This window comes from Typopeltis vanoorti, chromosome 6, assembly GCF_054136105.1.
Source record: "Typopeltis vanoorti isolate ZY-2024b chromosome 6, IOZ_Tvanoo_1.0, whole genome shotgun sequence".
Classification (NCBI taxonomy): Eukaryota; Metazoa; Arthropoda; class Arachnida; order Uropygi; family Thelyphonidae; genus Typopeltis; species Typopeltis vanoorti.
In genome coordinates, this window is record NC_143554.1 from 122,146,345 (window position 1) to 122,163,475 (window position 17,131).

At 35.4% G+C, this 17,131-nt stretch overlaps 1 protein-coding gene across 1 annotated transcript in view; it reads right to left on the bottom strand.

The window, feature by feature from the left end:
- Positions 1-17,131, bottom strand: part of LOC150105884 (AP-2 complex subunit alpha-like) — a 383,042-nt gene that overhangs the window by 154,716 nt on the left and 211,195 nt on the right. Inside the window, exons 12-13 of the mRNA XM_090393652.1 lie at positions 11,598-11,735; positions 16-123 (exon numbers count right to left, since the gene is read on the bottom strand). Of these exons, the coding sequence (XP_090249778.1) occupies positions 16-123; positions 11,598-11,735 (246 nt within the window). The remainder of the gene's footprint in view (positions 1-15; positions 124-11,597; positions 11,736-17,131) is intronic.

Consider the following 17,131-nt stretch of genomic DNA (forward strand, 5'->3'; position numbering starts at 1 on the left):
AAGATTAATACCTACCTCTTCGCTGACATAGTCTCCTGCTATTCGAATCAGGTTCAATATCACATCCACATACCAGGTATAATCAGAAGCATATTTTTCAGCTAAAATAGCAACTTTGAGCACCTATGAAGACATGTTTATTAACCATATTAAATCTACAAACAGTTACTTTAAAATATAATAGAAATATTAAATGGCAAATTTTGGAGGATAAAAAGAAAATCAAAAACTAATAAATGCATATAATTAAAAAAACATTTCATTCTTTCAGCACTCTTTCAGTCCTATTTATTTATTTATTTATTTTGAAATCAGCAGGTAGTCATTTTCCAACTCTCATCATTGGCAAGCTAAGGTTGAGCACACTTCTTTATCTAGCTGGTCATGATAAGACCAGCAAGATAAAAGGATCAGAATCCTAATTTTGAAGAGTTTTTTCCCTCAAGAAAAAACTTTCATGCCTGAACCAAAGGTGGATTAACTATGGAATTGACTAGGAAAAAAGTCCTCAGTGAACATCTAGGGTCATGGGAGTTCCCAGGTAGTTATGAAGGACACCTAAATGAATATTTTAAATAAAATTCCAAATATATATAAAAAAGTATTTATATTATCATTTCACATGAGGTGAGATCCAAAAGTTTTCAGACTGTGTGTAATGTGAAAATGTCATTATTATGAAGCATACTGCCAGTGGTAATAGCAGAATAGTAATTTGCTCATGCACAACACTCTAGACAATGGACTGAAAATTCCATCTTACAGACACCAGCACAAAAGTACTATTACAAACTATGCAACAATTAAAATAAAAAATGCTACTTAAATCTTACACAATAAATAGGATACTAAGAAAAGAAATTATGAGGAAAATCCATGCATATGAATGATGTATAAAATTCAAATGGAACAACTCAACTGAAAATGCAGAATATTCAGAGCAAAATAAATTGAAATGTATCAAAAATCAAACAAGTGATTTATAATAAGAAGCATTTCACAGAAAAAGTCCAATACTCCCATGACTGAACTGTATTAGACTACGCTGTTCTGGCATCAGGCATATGCTGATCACATTCTGGAATTAATACTAAAGCAGCCAAGGGTACAATGGGAATGCATTTGTCAAATTTATGTGTTGGTTTATCTGTTCCATGGGAGGAAAAATTACATTTGCCTGAGACCAGATAACCAAGCTTCAAATGAAAAGATCTACAAAATATTTCTCAAATCCTTGATAGCAGAAATCAAATCTTTTGAATCCAAAGGCATATATCATCACAGAACTGTCACACTGTAAATCAGATTGGCAATGACTATTTACAATGCCTGAATGATTTTAATATATTTTCATTTGTTATTATGACCATGGATGAAAACTTAAAATAGAGGTCGCTTCTAAATTTTGCAATCCATTCAAATGCACAAATTCTACTAGTGTACAATACTAAGAAATTAGATCTTTAATCTACACAGATGATATTATCTTCTTAATAAATATGATAAGGGTACTCAATAGTCCAATAAATCAACATAATTCTTAAAAAAATATAGCACAAAAATCGGCAATAAATAGACCAAAACTAAGTAAACCAGCAGTTGTTGTTGTTATAATGAAATACTGAACCTGGAGAATAAACAACAAAGTTATTCAAATTTTAAACCCACTTTGTGACTCAGGCCATCCTGTAGCTTGATGCTAATGGTAGGACAAAATAAGATAAACTTCCATACTGTAATATAGCATGCCCATAAATCATGAAGAGGTTTAAAATGCAAATAACGTTTTTGATTATTACAGTCATATCCAGGTTCTGTATTTCATTATAACAAAAAAATAATAATAATAAATAAAAAAGTTATTAAATGTTATTTAAATTAAGGGGATATTAAATCCCACATTGTTTTAAAACCGAATAAGAAACTCAAAGATTGGAATCAGAGAGTTTCTTGCCGAATATAGTATAGTAAACTATAAAGTATCGGCGATCACTAAGCGTCCGCTAAATGCAAGTGGCCCAGCACGTAGTGCAATACCGGAAATCTCGCAGCAAAGTCGGTAAAGTTCTGATCACTATTCTTAGGTATTTACCATAATGTAAAAACACATTTCCTAGGAAATGTATGCTGTTATTACATTATGGTGGTGAGGTCACTACCCAGACCGGTTTCAGCCTTTTTTGAGGCTTCATCAGTGAGTAGCTAGACCGAGTTAATACACCATAATGTAATTTAAGTATAATTTATTTAGCATATTTTACCATAATTTAAGTAGCATTTAAGTAGATTTAAGGGTATTAACTCGGTCTAGCTACTCACTGATGAAGCCTCAAAAAAGGCTGAAACCGGTCTGGGTAGTGACCTCACCACCATAATGTAATAACAGCATACATTTCCTAGGAAATGTGTTTTTACATTATGGTAAATACCTAAGAATAGTGATCAGAACTTTACCGACTTTGCTGCGAGATTTCCGGTATTGCACTACGTGCTGGGCCACTTGCATTTAGCGGACGCTTAGTGATCGCCGATACTTTATAGTTTACTATACTATATTCGGCAAGAAACTCTCTGATTCCAATCTTTGAGTTTCTTATTCGGTTTTAAAACAATGTGGGATTTAATATCCCCTTAATTTAAATAATGTTTTTGTTGCCGAAATGAAGCTTATTAGCTCTTTATATTTAAGTTATTAAATGTTTTAACTATTTCATGACTTATGGGCTACCCTAAATATATATTTACACACACACACACATGCTTAATTATCTACTACAATCACCTATATTCCCTCAAGGGGAATACAGGCTACTATGATAATATGTTGAAAGTGTTTTCACTTGGTTATACTATAAATTAAAGATGCCAAGAAATTATATTTTTAGTTTCATCCTTTATCCAAGTGTAAGCAAACAAAGTTTGCACATGAAGTAACTTCATAATTGGGCAACTTGTATGTAGAGGCTAATGACTTCACATCACTAGCCTTAGTATACCATAATGCAAAGCACATATTCTTATGAACATGTATAATACTATGCATTATGGGAAGGACCCAGATTAATTTTGATCTTTGTAAAGGTGAACAGGTCTCCAAAAACTCAAGCAATCTCTCAGATCAGTCAACAATGAGTGACCCAAAGGATCATTTAACTCAGCAGTGGTTCCACTCTGTGACAGGTCAACTCTGCCACAGAGAAGAATCCTCAGCAGTAGCTCATCCCAATGGCAGCCCTGACCCACCCAACCGCAGAGCAGAGCCACTCACATAACACTGACAAAAGCATTCACCGAAGCAGCCACAAGACCACTTCAGCAGATTCCCCCCACATCATCAGAGAACTGCATCAGTGGGAGTCAGAACTAGAAGTGATACCAAGATTGAAGTAATGCAGAAGTCATATTTCCACATACAAGTAGAATAAATTAAAGATGTCTAGAATACTGATGAGACCTCAATAAAGGTCAGAAATGGTCTGGATAATGGCCCCTTCCCATAATGCATAGCATTATACATATCTATTCTCGTAGACAGGCTTATACGTTGGTTATGCATTTCTAAATCACTTAGAGGACAGCCATGGGTTCACCACTCTCCCCACCCTTGGCCAATTTCTTTATGGAGACCTTTTAAGAAAAACCCTTAGCCTCTGCCCCACAAAAACCAACCATATGGCTTCGCTATGTTGATGATGTGTTCGCTATTTGGCCACGTGGCTCTGAAACACTCCTCTCCTTCCTTACACACTTAAACAACCAATACTCCAGAATCAAGTTCACCCTGGAAAAAGAGGAAAACAACAGCCTCCCTTTCCTAGACACACTAGTCACCCGCCAGCCTGATGGAACCTTGGTTTTCTCAGTTTATAGAAAACCCACCCATACAGGCAGATACATTCACCAACAATCCCCCCTCCCTCACAACAATATGGAGTGGTGAAAACACTATACAACAGGGCTAAACTAATCTGTTCTAACGACATGGCCCTAAACACTGAACAAAATCACATCCTCAACACTTTCTCAGCCAATGGCTACTCCCCCCCCCCAAAAAAAATCCAAAAAATATTAAAACCTACAAACCACAGCCCCCCCCCCCCACAACAAAGATTACTCTAAATCCATCACCATTCCCTACATCCGAGACACCTCAGAAAAAATTACCAAAATTTTAAAAAAACATGACCTCACCTCCTGTTACAGGCCTTACAGAAAATTGGCATCCCTTATCAGCTCCACCAAAGACCAACCACTTCCCCTAGACCTACCTAGTGTATACTAGGTCCCTTGCAGTTGTAAACTGTCTTACTTTGGCCAAACAGGCAGGACAGCGAATATCAGAATTTCTGAACACAAGGACTACATCCGGTTTCACAAGTACAGCCATTCTGGTCTTGCAGACCATGCTCTGGATACACGCCACAGAATACGGTAGAAGAAAGCTACAGTAATACACCGTAGCAAATACAAATTCGAAAGACTATTTATGGAATCAGCCTCAGCCCTAAGAAACTCTCCAAACCTCAACAAATTTCGTTGTATGTGACTGCCCCAAATTTGGGAGGCATACATCAGCAGACCTTCAGCCCAACAGCCAAGAACACCTACTTAGCCCACTAGAGGGCACCATCAGGACTCCTAGGAGAATGATAGCTTCATATCTTCATTCTCAGTTACTATGTTGTAGTGCCTGCATGCACATGCCTTTTTGTAAGTTCCTTTTGAAAATGGCAACATGACGTTGCCGAAATATCGGAAATATTTATTAAAGTATAATTTAATTTATATTCAGATCTACATTGTTCAATTCCCTAAGTGATGTAGAAAAGAAAAAGAAATTATACATGTCTGTAAGGATATGTACATTGCATTAAGGGATATTAAGACAACTGATGCGAAGTCATTAGCCTCTATATACAAAGAGCCCAGTGATGAAGTTACTTCACATGCAAACATTGTTTACTTACATTTGGATAAAGGATGAAAACCAAGAATATAATTTCTTGGCATCTTTATAGTAATACCAAGAGAAAAAACTTTCAAATTCTATCTCTAATCCAGAGTATTTTAGTAATAAGGTGTGACACCTTTTTATATGGAAATATATATATGGAAATATGACTTCTGGATCTGGCTCACACTGAATCCCACTGATGACATCTCAGACTTCAGCAACATAAGTACTTTGGTATTCTTTTGTTTGTTTCTCACTTAGATTTTATTTTACTGGTGCTAGTGGTGGTTTCTCCCTCGTTAGCATTTTTTTTTTTAAAGTAAATATTAAGATTGCTGATAGTGCACTACCAGCAATCTTAATTAAAATTAAAAGATTCAATCCTCGGACAAAGGGGGGCAGCTTTGTCAGTACTGACACAAGGTTGAAGTCTCATGATGACAGTAAAGCTTATTATTAGAAAATTGCCAATGGCAATACAGTTTATTGTGTACATCTGTAATACTGCAGAGCAGAAAGCAAATGGAGAAACTACTGCTCTATTGTCTCCAGACTAACCACCACAGTGAGCACATCTACACAAATGGCCCCAAGTTTCCAGCATCCCTTAAATGGGACAGGAGTGCAAAGAATCTCCAGGCTCAAAATGGTGTGTCCACTAAAAGTATTAACCTGGAATGTCAGAACTTTTTATGAAGCAGGTAAGTTAAGAAATGCTATCTAGGAAATGAAAAGACTTGGAAATGGGATTTTAGGAATGAGTGAAGAAGTTAGGTGGCCAGGAGCAGGCAAAACTCAAATTAGTGACATGACAACATACTACTCTGGAAATAGTGAAAACAATCATCAAAATGGAGTTGGAATAATATTAAACAAAGATGCCAGTAAGCCACTGTTGACCTTCATCCCCTACTCAGATAGGATGATATTATTAAAACTGAAAGATAAACCACTAGATATTAATCTTATACAGGTCTATGCCCCTAATGCTGACAAGAATGATACTGAGATTGAGGAATTTTATTATCAGTTAAAAGAACTAATGAAAAATACAAAGAAACATGATATTAACATCATCATGGGTGATTTCAATGCTAAAGTTGGAAAGGTAGAAGTGGAGATATAGTTGGCGAACATTGACTGGGAACAAAAAATGAGAGAGGCATCTTATTCATTCTACCAAGAAGAGGAACTAATAATCACAAACACGTGGTTTAAGCTAAGATCCTGAAGGCTAATATACCACAGGATAATAATGCAAATATAGTCAGAAGCCAAAGTGATTACTTGCTAATTAATCAATGATTTCAAAGTTCCATAAAGAACACAAAAACAAATCCTAGTGCAGATAATGCTTCTGATCATAATCTACTGGTGACAGAGTTAAAACTTAGACTGAAAGCTAAGGTTAAGAAACATCAACAAAAACAGTTTGATCTAAGAAAGTTAAAACAGATAAGATAAAAACTGAGTCAAGATCTGAATAAAGAGATATCACCTATCAAGAATGATGACATCATGAGGGTTGATGAATCATGGGCCAAATTAAAGTCTGTCTTCATAGAGAAATGTACCAATACCTTGTGTCCTGATATAGTAGTAAAAAAGAAATATTGAATAACTGACGAAATTCTTTCTCTCATGGATCAATGCAGATCATATAAAAATCATAGTCCAACAAAATATAAAGCGGTTCAGAAAATTATTAAAGACAAAATCAAAGAAATGAAAGAAATCTGGATGAATGAAAAATGTAAAAAATAGAATTTCTGCAGGAAAAGTATGACAGTTTTAATCTACATAAAAAGCTGAAAGAGACCTCAGGTATATTTAAGAAAAAAAACAACTATATGCCAGCAAAGGTTGGTCGATTGGTAGAGCCTCTGCTACTAATGGCTCAGCAAAAAGTTAAGCAAGTTTGAGTGCAGTTAGTAGTTGGAAGGGATTAGTTTAATCTACTAGTTTTGGACTCTTTCAGTTGCTTCAACATTAAATTAATGAGAAATCATTTCCAGAGCAATGGCAGTCACATGGTATGGAGTACAACAGTGGTGCTTTCTGCAATCATGTTTTGTGATCATTGTTAGGTGGCATATAGGACAGTGCTCCAAAATTTATATAGAATTAAACCATCATTTCTATTACAGTTCAATGGGTTCTGTAGCACATGAGCCATTTCTAGGACAGTCTCTCTGATTTAAACTGGAATCTGTGCAGTAGCTTTGTTTTGTTTTTTTTTCTGAACTGATGAAGTGGTCCTCAATCCAAGGAATGTTGAGAAAGTCTGCTTTTTGGTTGTCTGTAACAAATATAATTTTTATGTTCTTTACTTCAAGTCTAGTCGGCGACTAGAGGAAATTTTTCTAAGCCTTTTTTAGACCGGTTCCCGAGTTAGTCGATCTCTGGCACGGGCAAGCAGGTTTTTCCTCCCAGAAACTCGGATTTTTCGTCCTGTAAACTCAAGAAAATCGACCGTAGAACCCACATTATTTCAGACATTAAATATATTGTGTTAGGGTTAGGGACCACGAGATGGCGGCACATTTGAGCCGTCTCTCTTCACTGCGTACCGCTTAATTAGTGATAGCCTTGGGCCATCTGTCTCTGATTGGGTACCAGTGGAGATTGAACTGCCCACTCAGTCTCCAAAAGTTAGATAGGGCTAAATGGCCTCGCCTACTCCCGTATACGGGAATAAAAAGGCGTTAGCTGATTTTTAGCTGATGTTCTTTACTTCTTATTACAGTGGTCCATCCAGTGTGTGCAAAGTACTGGATCCCACATTAACAAGTGATACTCTAGACACCTGAGAAGAAGAGAGGATCTTGGCAGCCCTTAATTTGTATATTTGTCCAAAGATTTGTAAATTCTTCTGATTCTGTGTTATTTCAGGAGCGAGTCCAGTTTCTAATGCACCTTTAATGTAAATTTAATGTACATATCCTACACTACATTAGCAAAAAACATAATGAAATCAATATGGACAACTGAAAAGCAGACTTGCTCAACATGCCTTGAATGAAGCCTATTCATCCAATGGGAAAAAAACACAGCTATTGCACAGATCCTGTTCTGTGGCACATCTGCTAGAAAACCCCCTAAACTGCAATAGAAATGATAATTTAATTCTACATAAATTTTGGAGCATCACTCTCTTGTCCTCCATACACATGACTCTCCTTGCTCTGGAGCTCATTTTAGTCTTTTCAGAGTGAGTATCTTTAATGCCTTGAAAATGCTAGCTTGAGCTGGCAAAACACCAGGTTGTAAATATTTAGTTTATTTAGTAAATTATCTATTTCATTCCTATTTCTATGTAGTTTTTAATCCAGAAACTTCAGCATCACTGCAATTATAGAAATCTGAAAATGAAAAATCACCATTTCATAATGATGTATCCTCAAAGGATGTGTAATGGATACTAACAAAAAAATATACTAAACATAAAAAACAAATCCTATCATTCAAAATAAGATCCATTACAAATATATTCCAGCAAGCTTTTCATATCCCATCTCTACTAAATTTCAACTAAGCTCAGTTAAGTCAACCCTCAACTACCTAAGTTCAACAACCAAATCAACAACAATGGCATTGTTAATATTATCTAAGAAAAGAAATGGCTCTTCTTTATATTTAAAGAGAAATTCTTACAGTATGGAATGTTTTGTAAATTTAATACTGAAGAAGTAAAACCAAAGAGATTGCAAAACTAGATAACTGAACCAAATCTCAGAAAGTTAATGGATATATTGATTCTTTTTAAAAAATTGTCCAATTCTAGTATTCCTCAACCTAGTTTGTATTATGTTGCAGAACAGGAACGTACTCAACTGTTTCCAACTTCAAACAAAAATGTTACACATCAATTAACCACACTATGGACTAATATTAAAGAAAAAAAAACAATAAGATAATTCAGTTCAGGGTGAGAATTAGACCTTAGAATACACCAGACTGTTTTTTAAACATAGGTTCATTTCCTTTATTATGTTTCATTAACTGTTTGGTTCCTTAGGGTTGGATTATTCCAAACCTAAATGAGGCCAATAGGACAAAATATAAATCTGGTTGCTGCTATACACCAAGGATTATGTGGAAGGGCAGAGAAAGTGATGGAGGGACTCAGGGTATGACAGTGTTGGAGTTATAGGATCAGAAGACTTGTCCATAACTAAGGTGACTACATTCCAGTTGGAGGAAAGTGATCATATGGTCTTGACTTGGGAGGTAGCAAAATGTAGAAATTCCAGTTAAGAAAGGGTATATGTGAAACGGCAAGGAAAGGATGTTCACATTGTATGGTGAATAGTCAAGGGATATCTACAAGAAGCAGTATCACTCTCTTGTAGATATCCCTTGATCTATAAGATAAGGAGAGTAAATCAAATAGGAGTTAGACAGATGAGTAGTATCATTAAGCACGAGCTACAAAAAAAATGTTGTGGAGGGTATATAAGGAGAAAAGTGACCCCAAAGAAAATCCCAAAGAGTTTTTTGTTATGTGGCAAGTAGGAGGAAGAATAACTATGGAAGGATAATTTTAATGAGTGCAGATATAGAGAGGTAACAGAGGTGAAGACAAAATTTTTGAGCCACTGAGTAATCATTTTGCAATGGTATATCACCCAAGTGATGATATTGTTATGATGGGGAGGGGGGTGGAATGATGCAAGAACAGAGGTTGATGAATTACACATACTTATGATATTACAGAATCTAAATACAAATACAGCTGTGGGAATGGATGGGATATTGGCTTGCATTTTAAGAGAATGTGCAAGGGAACTGATGATGCCTTTGACTAGGCTGTTTAAGTCTCAGCTCTGGCAAAATTGAAAGACAGTGGAAAGAGGTAAAAATAATTCCTTGGTATATTGCATTTAGGATTTACATCTGTGGTAGCAAATTATAGACTAATCAGTATCTCATGAGTGGTGGTTAAAAGTACTGGAAAAGTTGGTCAAAAAAGAAAATTCAGGAATGGTTGGATAAGAATATGATACTCTATGAGGGTAGCATGGATTTGTGAAAGGCAGGTCATGCCTTAGTAATCTATTAACTTTTTTATAATAGGGTGACAGCTGAGTTGGATAAAGGGAATAGTTACACAATGATACTGCTGGATTTTGCAAAGGTGTTTAACAGGAACTCCATTACACAAACTGCAACAAATGGGACGGACAGGAAACTAGTGATGTGGTTAAAAGGGTGGATGATGGAAAAATACCAAAAAGTAGTATATGGAGGAACAGAATCAAGAAGGTAGGTGATCAGTGGTGCGCTGCAGGGTTCTATGCTTGGACCATCTGCTGTTTAATGCATATATAATATATGCATTAAATAATCTGAAGGGAAATATTCAGTTGTTTGCTGATGATGCAAAATTGGGTAGGGTAGTTAATCAAGGTGATTGCAGGATGATTTGAATAGGCTGGCAGTATGGGCAAAACATAATGGATGCTGCCAATTTAATGTATAAAGTAAAGTATAATGTTATGAATTTTGGGATACAAAGATCACAAGCTGTGTACCCCATTGAGGGACCTGTACTCCAGGAAATTGTTGAAGCTAGGGGTTTGGGAGTAGTAATAGTAGATATAGAGTTGCATGCCCTCTAAACTTGAGGGCATTTTGCTAAAATATGCCAGGGTAGTTCACAGGATTATTAGGTTATTAAAAAACACATTAACAAGCAGAGATAAGGGAGTTATCATTCCTCTATATAAAGTTTTAATATGACCACATCTGGATTACTGTGCTGAGTCCTGGTCACCTGGGCTTCTTGGGATGAGGAAGCAGTGAAGAGGATCAAGAGGCAAGTGACCAAGATGATCAGTGATCTGTGGAATGCTCCCTATGAGGATAGATTAAGGGTTTATGGAGTACAAAAATTGGTTGATAGGTAAAATAGGGGGAATATGATAGAAACATAAGTTATTACTTCCAGGATTTTATAGGATTGATGCAGAGGAAATGTGTCAACATTTGGTTTTATTTAGCAGAACAAGAGATCATCTCTAGAAGTTAGGTAAGAGTGTGGTTAGCAAGGGCACTGGGAGAGTAGCAAATGAATGGAATGGATTGTCTGAATCAGTTGTAAGTGCTTTGTCTGCTGATAGTTTGGGTCTCCCACAATGAGTCTTAGGACTCCATGGAGGTGTGTCTGTGTAAAAATAATAACTGAATTTTGTACCAATAATGCTTTGTAATACTGCCATATTACTACACATTGTGATTTTTGTTGCAAATTTTTCCCTTAAGATGAAAACAGCCTACCTACCTGCAGCAGTGTCTATGAAGCACTGTTACTGTGATAGGTAGGCTGTTTTTGAATACCAAAATTAGACAAGTTTTTCTTTTAAGAATAAGAAAACAAGATAAAAAAAATCTTAATTTTCTTTAAATTCATTCCAAAAAGGGAGCAATGAACGTTTATGATTATGCAGTAAAAATTCATTATACTACCAGATATTATCATTGTTAGTGATAGGAGTATTCTAAAAAATAAATAAACGTGACTGTTATTTATGGAAAATATCGAAAAAAAAATTGTAAGTAAATATGATTCTTAGATATATTTTACAATTTATTAAAGTGAGTTTCAACAGAAAAAAATTGGCAAAATGTAACTGATATGTACCATTTCTTCTCTGATTGAATAATCTGCTGTTTCTAAATAGGTTAACATTTCTCCTACAATTTCTTCAGCATTTGATTTATCACACATTGCATATAATAGATCAACTGCTCTTTGTCTGACACTGACATCTCTTTCAGTCTAAAAAAAAGAGAAAGCAAACTAACTTACATTGTTAAATAATTACAAAAATTACAGAGAACAATAATCATTTTTGCAAAGTTTAGTTAGTACTCAAAGCATGCAACTAAAGAGTATTCAAAGACATCTTCTCACTAGAACTATCAAAAGATAAGCATAGTTTTAAAGAACTGAAAATGAATTGATTAAAAAATTTCAGCATGCTGCAGAAAAATTATAGAAGAAAAAAAATATATAAAAAATAATAATAAATACAAAATTTATATTTCTGAAATAAAAGATGCAATAAATTAAAGCTGCCAAGGAATTAAATTTGAAAGACTACTCATAGAATCAGCCTCAGCCCTAAAAAACATGCCAAACCTCAACAAATTTGGATGCATGAGACTGCCCCAAATTTGGGAGACATACATCATGAGAACTTCAGTCCAACGGCCATAAATACCTAATATAGCCTGCTGGGGGGGGGGGGGGGGGGCACCATCAGGACTTTAGGAAAAACAGTAGTTTCTCTCCTCGACCTCATTTGCTGTTTTAGTGCCTGCGTGCACGTGTCTTAGCCTTATGTTCCCATGAAGATGGCAACGTGAAGTTGCCAAAATATAGGAAGTAATTAAAGTTCATTTTAATTACTATTAAAGTTCATTAAAGTTCATTTTAATTTATATTCCAGTATACATTGTGAATTCCTTAAGTTATTTAATAATCATGTGCAGCCAACATATAAGCCTTTCTACAAGAATTATATTCTTGTTTAATCCTTTACCCAAATGTAAGCAAACCTAGTTTGCACATGAAGTATCTCATTAATGGGCTATTTGTATATAGTAGCTGATTTCACATCAATTGCCTCGATATCCCATAATGCAAAGCACGCTTCATTTCTGACATACTACTATGATTAATCAAACTATCAACTTGGTTACTTTGTAAACAAGTGGAAATAACTTTTAACAACAAAAGCTTTGAATTCTTAGCTGAATATTTCACCCCTGAAATCCATAGTGGGCACTTTCCGAGGTGGAAGAACAGAGGAATGCTTCTCAAATATGAGTGGTAGGAGAGAAATGAAATAGCTCCCTTGGACCAACAGCAGTGTCTAATCCATACTGGACAGCTGCAAACAGATATCTGATCCCTATGTTAAGAATGGCTGAAAGAACTATTAAGATTGGTCAGATGAGTGTCGATGCATTGACTGTAAAAACAAAATATTATTGAAATTGGGTGTAATAAGGAAGTACAAAGGAAACGTACAACATGCAGCTCAGACATCACCTGAATAAATAAGACAGCTACCAAAAGAAGTACAATAAAATTAAATGATGCTATGAGGTAATAAGATGCTAACAGTAGGAATGTGGAATGTCCATACCTTATGGGCTCCTGAAAAGAGCTAGCCTTGTTTTGCAAAGAGATGGAACAATACCAATGTAACAACCTTGAATTAGCAGAGATGTACTGGACAGAGTTGGGAGAAATGAGAAGTGGAAGAATCATCTGGTCTGGCAATAGTATAAAACATCAGACAGAAGTTGGATTTCTTTTTAGTAAAAGAGGAAGAGAGACATTATTAGGATACAAACCAGTAGATTAAAGAATAATAATGGTAAGATTTGCAGCAAGACTATTTAACATCACATTGGTCCAGGTCTATTCACTCGCTTCAGAAAGTACTGAAGAAGAACAGGGTTATTCTATAGCAACTTGGAAATAATGTTGAAATAGTATCAAAAAAGATATACTAGTCAATGCTGGAGGCTGAAATAAATGTGAAGATTAGAAAGCAAAAAAAAAAAAAAGACTGCAGGAAATGGACAAGGCAGTCATCTATAATGTTCTGTATGTGATACTCATAAGCAAGAGTTGGACCACATCATTTCAGCAATGTCAAACAAAACATGAAATCAGATCATAGCTTAGTGATTGCCAATATCAAGTTGAAACTCAAGCAACAAGTGTAGGCACAGTTTCAGTCAGAGACATGAGGAAGCAAGAAAATCAAAGGGAAAGCATATAGGAAGAAGCTCAAGGAAGAACTGAAATCCATTACAAAAAAAAACTTGAAGACAGAAACAACAGTGGTGTCTACAATCAAAAGAGCAGTGAAACAAACACTACTGGAGACAGAGATGCCAAAGAAGAGGTAATTCTAACAAGAGACATCAGAGATAATGCAAGATAAAAAGACATTTATATATTAGAAGAGAGAGAACTCTAGGAAATGGAAGAACATTACAGAGCAAAAGACAATGAAGCGAAGAAGGAGGCAGTTAGAGGAGACAAATCAAAATGGCTATAGGAACAGTGTATGATGATATCAATAAATACCATGACGAATACAGAACAAGAGAAGTCTATTAGATGATCCGAAACATCAATAAAAAATGAAATGAGCCCAAAGCAGAGAATCATAAAATGAAAAGGGTGAAAACTTGGTGAACACAGAAGAAACAGGAGAAGGATGGATAAGATACTGCTCAGAGTTATATAAGACACAAGAAGATATTGAGATGCAAAAGAGGTTAACTGATGAATTAAGGGAAACATCACCACCAAGAAGAGAGAGAGAAAAAAAAAAAACAGATATACTGGTAGATGAGATTGCAAAGGCAGTAAAACATCTGAGGAACCATAAAAATCCTGGCGATGATGAGTTCACTGGAAAGATGCTGAAAAATGTGAGACGATCATAGATGAACTATACTAGCTGTGCAATATTGCATGGGACAAAGGAAAAGCACCAAAAGAATGAACAAATCAATTCTGATACTTTATGATAAAAAAGGAAGCAAAATAGACTGCAAGAACAACTGCTTTAATGAGTCATGTGGGAAAAGTCCTTATGATATTAACAGAAAGAATAAGGAAACTAATGGAAGAAGAAGAACAAAGGGCTGAAAATCTGCATTAATGAAAGGCGAATGCAGCGCTTGGCTCAGGACTTCTTAAGCTTTTAACTTTCGATTTCCTCGGGGCTCCTTTCTTTCATCCAGGAGGCTTGTTCTTCCTGCCGTTGATGCCTCATGTCTCTCTGCCACCAGCCCTCTCTCTAGAATTCGGGTAGCTACAGCAGAACTCCAGCAAGTTCGACAGAGGAAAATTCTATGGAAAAACCATCAATGCAGTCCAAGCAGCAAGAAGACTGATCAGACGGAAGATACTACAGTCTCCATGTAGTATGCTGTGAGCTAATTGGACTTTCCACTCGTGATAGTTGCAAGTAAGCAATAAGTTAACTGTATTTGCTAAGAGAAGGTACCTCGAAATCGTGTGTGATTGCGAGATATTATTGGTAAATAGGTGGTAACTTGGTTATAAGTTGAAAGAAGATAATGTGTTGTTAAGTATGTTTAGTTTAAGAGACCGTATGTGATAACATCGGGAATAGGGTTAAATAAGTATTGTACGTGGCTGGAAGAAAAATTTGTTACAAATTTTATAGGAAGAATTATGTTAGCTTGTAAGCATATAAGTGCATCGTTGTGTCATAGAAGACATCATTATTTAATGTATAATGAGTTTCTTTTGGTAGTGAGCACATAATACATTCTGTTGTTACAAATGCAATTGCAGTGTGTTAAAATTTTTGAGTGATATAATTTCTCAGTAATTATTATGTGCTCTGTACTTATTGCTCTAGATCAAAATAAATGTTTTATAATTATCTGATTTTATTCCTTAGCCAATACACTATCTCGAAAAAAAAAAAATTAGTGAACCTGCGGGCACAGTAAGGTATGTCTAACCAAGACTTGCATGTAAAGAAATTGTGTAAATGTATTGATTAATTCCTGTTTTCTTCTCACCCTAACTTTCACACAAAGAGAGAGTCAATTAGATGGTGCAGTCAATAATAAAAATATAAAATTTCTAACTGATATTGCACAAGTGTTCAGGAACTGCTTATATTAGATAGGCTTACTACACGAGGTCTATCTAACTGCAGAGAAGGGGGAGGGGGGCAGAAAATGGTCAAGGTAAGATTAACATTGTGAGTGAGGTATAGGTTAAGCAGACTTGAGCCTAACTGTAGTAAGGTTTAGGAATAATGGAAGTAGAGTAAGTATTAGGTATATCCAAGACCACTGAGATAGAATATAGGTAGAGATATGGCAACTAAAGAATGAAAGACATTATTTTACAATGCCACAGCCGACCTCACTTTACACAAGCATGATTTAGAAGTACTGTGTGCCAAGTATTAATTTTAAGATTAATTCTAGTGAAGGCTCTGCATAAAAATAGAAATGTTTAGGCTTGCTTTGTTAACTTTCAGAAAGCATTCAAAAATATAGATAGACAGTGACATGAGCAGTAGTCTAATCTTATGGAGTGGACAGCAATCTGTTGTGTCTACTGCGGAACATCAATGACAACAAAAGACATGAAATAAGGAGATCGCATATCCCAAGCATCTTTATCTTGCTTTTGAAAAGAACAATGGATGTCAAAAAAGGGTAATATAAAGGAATTTCATTCAAGGAACAAAAATAAATAATTTATTTATTTTTTGAAGATGAAGAGGAACATAGAAAAAACTGAAACAATGATATTCAAAGAGAAAAAGATGAAAAAAAATAAAGTCCAATGGACATGAGCTGGAAGAGGCTAGAATCTTCACATATTCACATACCTAGGGAGCAACATGATACACAATTTACAGTTAAAAAAAAAAAAAGAGATGAGATCTCTGATAACAAAAGCAAAAGTAAACCTACAGGCAATGGACAAGATTTGGAAAGTAAACCAGTCAGCCTTCCTATAAGGCTGATACTGCTGGAAACATGAATTTCACAAGTGCTCTCTATGGCTGTGAGATATATTAATGTGAGATGAATATTCGCTTTTGAAAGAACATGTTTCCAGCAGTCTCAGCCTTATAGGAAGGCTCACTGATTTACTTTTCCCTATCTAGTTTCCTTCGAATTATTTTCTGCATTAGATTCTATAAATTGGATGGATGCAAAAGGTAACAAATGAACTGTTTAGCAAATTAAACTGCAAAGAGAACCTAATACAGAAAAGAATTCGAAGGAAACTAAAACTTTTTGGACATACCTGCAGAATGGATAACAGTAGAAAGATCAAAACCTTAATGCATGGTACAATGTACCAATGATGGTGCAAACAGAAGAGGACAGCCAAGACTAGAGTGGACCGATGATATTAAGGACTGGTAAAGTTGTAGGATAAAGTCAGCTAGCAATGGAGAGAGAGAAAAATGGCAAAGAATGGTAAAACAAGCAACAAATTCCAATCCAACAGGTAGTGGATCCGTGGGCACTGATGATGAATGTTTCATGCAAATTGGGTTAAACTTTTACCAAGGAGACAACCAAGATTTCACTTGAAGATCCTTTTTCTAGAAAGAAATTTGTTTTTATCATAGACAT